Genomic DNA, 8,075 nt, shown 5'->3' on the forward strand with positions numbered 1-8,075 from the left:
AGCTGGAAGTGGCGCTGTGGCTCAAGTGGTAGAGCACTCGCCTTGAGCTGAAGAGCTGATGGACAGTGCCCAGGCCCAGAGTTCAGGACCCACGACCAGCAAAAAAAAAAAAAAATGAAAGCCAAAAGAATGGATTTCAAATTAAGTGATCGTCCAAGAGTCCAAGAGTCAGAGGGATTCTTAGGTATTAAATATCAAATATGTTAAAAATAAATAAATATCAAATATATAAATACATTAAAATATGTTTCATGTCTCTTAGGTTTAGTTTCTAAACCTAGGAATGTGTAATGAAATTGATTATTAACTTTTACTGAAAAAGTTTTATAACTGGCCTGATGAGGAGAACATAATGAAAGTAGAAACAAATGGTAGTTTTAAAATATTAACATGGAATTCATTCACTGTTAAATTGTTAAAGCCTAAAAGAAGATCTAAAACTTTTAGCTGTCTTTCAAGACAAGACTGAATGGATAGAAACTGGACTAGTTTGTTTTTTTTTATCTTTTAAATTTTTTTTATTGTGAAAATACCATACAGAGGGTTACAATTACATGGGCAAGGTAATGAGTACATTTCTTATCAAGCATTGTTGGTCCTCCTTTGAGAAACTGGACTAGTTTGTTTGTAATTAGGTTCCTAATGTTTTCCTAACAAGCTCTTTGCAATGCTCCTAGTGCTTTCTCTGGTCTCTGCAGGCTGTGTTCCCATAGCTACTAAGGCAGATTGGGTTTTCCCCCAAGTTCTTTACATAGATAATTCATTAGTGATTTTCGTCGTGAGTTACTATGGACTCCTTTGTTTATTAACTCGGTTACAGATTTGGAAAATAATATAAATATAGAGCTTAAAATTAGAGAATCTTCTCACTAAGCAAAAGAACTCACGGCATCCACTATTTCAAAGGTACTACAAACTCGGTGGGCCCGTTTTTCAATGATAGAAAGAAAACCAAAGCTGCTTTCTTGCCTGATTGCTGGTGGCTCTATAGAGGTGGAGAGAAAGTTGATGTAACCAATTAGAGAGAGAAATCTCAAGCAAAGGGTGCATTACTAGGCTACTAGAAATCATATGATGTTAGTGTTCAATGTAATGTTCATTTTCAAATTACATATCTAAGAGTAAGTGTAAACCATTAATAGAAAGATATAATTAACTGCCAGAAGTGTAAATATAGAAAATTTTATCATTTGTTACATTTTTGAGACTTGGGCTTCATAAACTTTGAATAAATGGATCTTTCTGGATTGTTGCAATTTAGAAAAGGAATTCCTAAGATGATATTAATTCAAACATTAGCTTAGAGTAGTTTTATGTTGCAAAGTATATAGGCATTGATGCAACTACATAAGAGAGTAAGTAGTATAATTTGAGTACTGTGAAATTTCAGGGAATTAAGAATTAGAAACCAACGACCAAGTATGTGTCTTTCTAGTGGAATTAGAGAGTGAGGTACAGGAGTGGAAGGTGGAAACATGGAGCATTGGAGGGAATATTCCTGCATACAGATAATTGATGTGAAGTACTTATTTCTGTAGCTAGCATAAACCACAGGTGCTCTAACTACAATACACTAGTTTATGAAGAATACATGGAGAAACAAAATGCAGTGTGAATATCAAAAGTTTCATTTCTGACTTACACTTAGGGTGCATTTGGTTATATGAATGACATCACAAGGATATTTGGAAATCATATACTAAAATACTACTCAAAGCTATTCAAAGCAAATGCATATGTTAAGAAATAAATGAATTCAAGCGACTATCAACACCAGAGACATCAGAAAGAAAATAAGTATCTACAAATTATAAATTGGAAAGATGACAGGTAAAACATGCATGCCGCAATAAAGGTAAGTTGTGAGAGAATGATTTCAATATTGCCTAGTTAAAAGTACCCATTTTAGACAGACACAATGGGCCACACATAATCTCAGGTATTCAATAGACAGAGATGAATAGGATTGTAGCATAAGGTGAAGGGCAGAGTCCATCTGAACACATACACTCAAATATTGGTGAATGCCTCTATTCCAAGCTGTATAGGAAACAGCACCTAAAACAAAAACCACGGAGGTGGGAGGGCAGGAATAACTAAAACAAAAAAATTATTGAGGAGGGGTACTTATAGCTCATACCCATAATCTTAGCTACTCAAGAAACTGAGATCTGAGGATCATGGTCCAAAGCCAGCCTTGGCAGTAAAGTCCATGAGACTTTTAGCTCCAATTAACTACCAGAAAACCAGAAGTGGAGCTGTGGCTCAAAGTGGTAAAGCCATAGCCTTGAGAAGAAAGAGATTAGGGACAGTCCAAGCCCTTAGTTCAAGCCCCATGACCAACAAAAAATAAAAGCAAGTGCTAAGGGTGATGGGTCAAGTGATCTATCATTTGAGATGGTTTCTGTTACCAAGTACTGTACCTTTACTACCAAAACAAAACAAACTTGAGGACCAGTGACTCAAACCTGTAATCCTAGCTATTTAGGAGTCCAAGAGCTGATGATCTGGGTTCAAAGCTGGACCGAACAAGAAGCCCATGAGACTCTTATCTCCAATTAACCAGCAAAATGCTGGAAGAACAGGTTTGGTTTAAGTGCTAGAGTATCAGTCTTGAAGAAAGGACAGTTAGTGTCCAAACCTCAGTACCAGAACAAAAAAGAAAAAAAAGAAAAGAAAAAGAAATTCTGCTTAGAAATTTGTAACTTCAACAGAAAGAAAAGATAAATTTTCATCATTTTCACTTTAAAATTACAGGGAAAACACATGATCTCAGTAAGATCAAATATATGTTAACCAACAAAAGGGAAACCCTTGGAGACCAGGAAACAGAAACAGTTAATATTTCTCATTCATTTTCAGCCAGGTACTATTATAAGTATCTTATATGTTCACTTATTTAACTTTTTAGCAAAATATAGGTATGAAGGATAATATTCCTTTCATTACAAAATAGTGAAACAGTAATAAAATAAACAAAATGGGATCATGAGTAATAACAAAGTGAAATCAATCTGTACTTGTAGAAATGTTATTCAACATCTGCTTAAACATATTTAAATTTAACCCATTAAACATGAATTAAATGTCATATTTGGGGCTTAGTGAAATGAATAACAGCATTTTAAAGTAGATTCCAAACTTAAATAAGCAGAAAACTAAAAACAATTGCAGTAACTTTTGTCAGGTATTCCTTTTATGCCAAAATATATGTTACCATACAACACAATAAATTGTATATACTTACAATATTCCATTTCTTCAGTACCAAACAGAAAAAGAGCAGACTTGCAATTTTAAGATTAAAGTAATAATGGGAAACTAAAGGGATAGTAAAGAAAATGTAATTTTTTTTACAATTTTCTGACTAACTTCAACAAGTTTTGTATATGTATATGTGTCTCTGTGTCTGTGTATATACCTGCGCTAGTCTTGGGGCTTCAACTCAAGGCCTGACCAAACATAATGTCAGCATGACGAATACCACCAAATACTTGGAAAAACAAAGGGAAGAGAGAAGGATGAAGTAGAAATAAAATGGAGGAGATGAATTTGTTGAAAACACACTGTGTGCATATGCATTTCCCAATTACCAACACATGCTAATTCAAAAACAAAATTATATAATTATACAATATAAAATATATATGTATACTGAATATTATATATGTTTATCCTATAACAAGTACATATATATAATATATAACACATAGTAACAAAATATAACATACAACACAATTATGACACATATGTATTATTGAGTTACAATAATATGTAAGTAACATGTTATGATATTATATATATTATATTACTCATTATAACAATATATAGTATTGTATATGTAAATAGTGGAATGTTATATGAATACTTGAATTTTTCATTTTACCTTGAAATGACATGAATGAATTATACAACCTAAACTACTATTACAATTGATAATATGTGTAAATAGAACATTTAAATTCATATGATGTAATTTCAACCATTTTCTTGCTCTGTTAATTACTACACCCTAATATCTGAACTTGCCATGCAGACTGAGTAGCAGTCAGGAGTGGATGATGAGAAATCACACCGTCACAACGTTCCTCCTCCAGGGCCTGACTGATGACCCACAACTGAAGGCTGTGCTCCTCATCTTTCTGTGTCTCACCTACATGCTGAGTGTCACCGGAAATCTCACCATCATCTCTCTCACCATCGTGGATCCACAACTCAAAACTGCCATGTACTATTTCCTACAAAATTTCTCCTTCTTAGAAGTCTCATTCACATCTGCTTGTATTCCCAGATACTTGTACAACCTATCAACAGGGGACAACACAATTACATATAACAATTGTGCCATTCAACTTTTTTTTACTGATCTTTTTGCTGTAACAGAATTCTTTCTGCTGGCCACCATGTCCTATGACCGCTATGTGGCCATCTGCAAACCCCTGCATTATGTGAGCATCATGAACAGCAGGGTCTGTAGGAGACTCATCCTTTGTTGCTGGGCAACTAGCTTGCTAATCATACTCCCACCACTTACGCTGGGCCTAAGCTTAGAATTCTGTGCCTCTAATGTTATTGACCATTTTGTCTGTGATGCATACCCCCTCCTGAAGATCTCATGCTCACAAACATGGCTCATAGAGCAGATAGTCATAGTTGGTGCTGTGTTAACCTTTGTCATGACTCTATTGTGTGTAGTTCTATCTTATATATACATTATTAAGACCATTCTACAATTCCCTTCTGCCAAGCAAAGGAAAAAGGCCTTTTCCACCTGCTCTTCCCACATGATCGTGATTTCCATCACCTATGGCAGCTGCATCTTCATCTATGTGAAGCCTTCAGCCCAGGATTCGATGGCGATCAACAAGGGTGTGTCTGTCCTCACCACTTCCATTGCTCCTATGCTGAACCCCTTCATTTACACCTTGAGAAACAAGCAGGTGAAACAGGCCTTCAGTAACACAGTCAAAAGAATCTCACTGTTGTTAAGAAAGTAAGGAAATTCACCAATGTTAAAAAAAAAGTTTTGATAAGTTTTCTTAATAAAGCATTGGTTTCTACGCATGTGACATTGGATTTTTACCTCAAGCCTTTCTTAGCAATTTCAAGGTGACTCCGAATGAAAACACAAAACACGAGGAAACAACAGAATGACCACACATATCAAGACTTGCCAAAACCACAAATAAAGTGAAACAAAATCAATAATTTCATTATGTATTTTGATTTCAGTAATTGTGCTTATTGTTGAATATTCCAGACTAGACTTCAGACACTGAGGATAGAATAGAAGGCCCAGAACTCTCTGCTCCTTTTTCATTCCTCACAATTTAATGAGATTCCATCTCACCAAGATAGATTGAATGATATTATGAATTGAACAACAACAAATGTGGTCAGGGATGTGTGAAAAAAGGAACCCTATTGTGCTGTTTGTAGGAATGTAAACTATTGCAACCATTCTGGACAGCAGTCAGGAGGTTCCTCAAAAAAAAAAAAAAACAGATATTCCCTACAACCCAGATATACCACTCCTGGACTTCTACCAGAATATCTAAAGTCAAGATATTGTAAAGACACATGCACATCCACGTTCATTGCTGTACTATCCACAATAACCAAGTTGTATTAACAACCCAGATGCCACAAAATGAATGAGTAGATAAAAAATGAAATGCCTATAAACAATGATATTTTACACTGCCATAGGAAGAATGAAGTTATGTCATTTGCAGAGAAATGGATGGATCTAGAATAAATCATATTAAGTGAGGTAAGCCAAGCTCAGAGAGACAGAGAATGTTTTTCTCATATATTGACACTAGATCTAAAGTACATCAGGACATGATAAATCATACAGGATTCTAGGCATTCACACATAGTGAGACTAAAGGAGAATGTTCTTCGGGGAGGTACACAAAGGCAAAATGACTCTGTGGATCTGACCATACAATATAATATTTATCAAAATGAACTCTAACATTGGAAACAAAAGTATTTTTTTCATTGTTGCTGTTTTTGTTTTCTTTTCCTTTTGCCTTATTTCTTGGAGTACAACAGTAGTGCAGAATGAAGGCATAAATGGTGAACAAATGTACATAGCTTTTGACCTTTTCTGCCTGTCCTAAACATATACTAGTCATTGCAGATAAAGGAAACCATGGGACCTATATTTCTTACTTCACTTAATATAATTTTTTCCAAGTCTTTCCATTTCCTAACAAATGGGACAATGTCATTCTTTCTGATGGAGGCATAGAATTTATATATATATATATATATATATATATATATATATATAATCACATTTTCTTGATCCATTCATCTACTGAAGGGCATCAGGGTTGTTTCCCTATCTTAGCTATGGTGAATAATGCTGCAATAAACATAGTTGTGCTGATAGCTTTCGTATGGCCTTGTTTGTGATTGTTTTGGTAAATGCCTAAAAGTGGGATTGCTCGGTCATAAGGGAGCTCTATGTATAGTCTTTTGAGGAACCTCTATACTGCTTTCCAAAGTGGTTGAACAAGTTTACACTCCCACCAACAATGCAGTAAGGTTCCCTTTTGCCACATCCCCTCCAGCCTCTGTTGTTAGTAGATTTCTTGATTATAGCCATTCTAACTGGGGTGAAATGGAATCTCAATGCTGTTCTGATTTGCATTTCTTTTATGGCTAGAGAAGTTGAGTATTTCTTCATGTGACTATTGGCCATTCTTATTTTCTCTTCAGAGAAGTCTCTCTTTAAGCCTTTAGCCCACTTCTTCATTGGTGGTTGTTTCTTTGAGGATTTGTTGTAAGTGGATTTAATTTTTTTAGTTCTAAGGGCTCTTTGGCACAGGCCAAAATTTTCTTAACATAGGCCTAGAAACACAACAAATGAAAGAAAGGTTGGACAAATGGGATTCCATGAAACTGCAAAGGACATAGCAAGCAAGATCAATAGAAAGTCCACAGATTGGGAGAAGATCTTCACTAGCCATACAACAGACAAGGGTCTCATATCTCAAATATACTTAGAACTCAAAAAATTAAATCCACCAAGAACAAACCCTCAAAGAAACAACTGCCCGATTAATAAGTGGCCTAAACCCTTAAAGAGAGACTTCTCTGAAGAGGAAATAAGAACAGCCAATAGACACATGAAGAAATGCTCAATTTCGCTAGCCATAAAAGAAATGCAAATCAGAACAGCATTGAGATTCCACCTCACCCCAGTTAGAATGGCTATCATCAAGAAATCTACTAACAACAGATGCTGTAGGGGATGTGACCAAAAGGGAACCTTACTGCATTTTTGATGGGAGTTTAAACTGGTTCAACCACTTTGGAAAACAGTATGGAGATTCCTCAAAAGACTACACATAGAGCTCCCCTATGACCCAGCAATCCCACTTTTAGGCATTTACCAAAACAATCACAAACAAGGCCATACTAAAGCTACCAGCACAACTATGTTTATTGCAGCATTATTCACCATAGCTAAGATAGGGAACCAACCCTGATGCCCCTCAGTAGATGAATGGATCAAGAAAATGTGATATATATATATATATACATATATATACACACACATATATATATGTATGTATTTATGTATGTATATGAATTCTATGCCTCCATCAGAAAGAATGCCGTTGCCCCATTTGTTAGGAAATGGAAAGACTTGGAAAAAATATATTAAGTGATGTAAGCCAGACTCAAAGCAACATTGGTCCCATGGTTTCCCTTGTTTGCAATAATTATTATATGTCTAGGACAAGCAGAAGAGGTCAAAAGCTATGTACATATGACCATATAAGATGATGTTAGCAAAATGAACCCCAAGATAGGGACACAAGTGATTTGTTTTTTTTTTTCGGGGGAGGTCCGGTCATGGGGCCTCAACTCTGGGCCTGGGCGCTGTCCTTCAGCTCTTCAAGGCTAGCACTCTACCACTTGAGCCACAGCTCCACTTCCGGCTTTTTTTTTCTGCTTATGTGGTGCTGAGGAATTGAACCCAGGGCCTCAAGCATGCAAGGCAAGCACTCTACCACTGAGCCACCTTCCCAGCCCTGGTTTTTTTCTTTCTTGCT

General features: G+C 35.8%; 1 protein-coding gene across 1 annotated transcript; it reads left to right on the plus strand.

The window, feature by feature from the left end:
* The first annotated feature begins 4,061 nt into the window (after positions 1-4,061).
* LOC105988432 (olfactory receptor 6C2-like) lies at positions 4,062-4,997 on the plus strand. Its single transcript, XM_013020072.1, has one exon. It carries the CDS (start codon positions 4,062-4,064, stop codon positions 4,995-4,997), a length of 936 nt encoding a protein of 311 aa, XP_012875526.1.
* Positions 4,998-8,075: the final 3,078 nt, after the last annotated feature.

This window comes from Dipodomys ordii, unplaced genomic scaffold, assembly GCF_000151885.1.
Source record: "Dipodomys ordii isolate 6190 unplaced genomic scaffold, Dord_2.0 Scaffold3, whole genome shotgun sequence".
Taxonomy (NCBI): domain Eukaryota; kingdom Metazoa; phylum Chordata; class Mammalia; order Rodentia; family Heteromyidae; genus Dipodomys; species Dipodomys ordii.

What these genes read in the sequence shown, in the direction of transcription:
- LOC105988432 (XM_013020072.1), top strand. Translation starts at nt 4,062, where the DNA reads ATGAGAAATCACACCGTCACAACGTTCCTCCTCCAGGGCCTGACTGAT.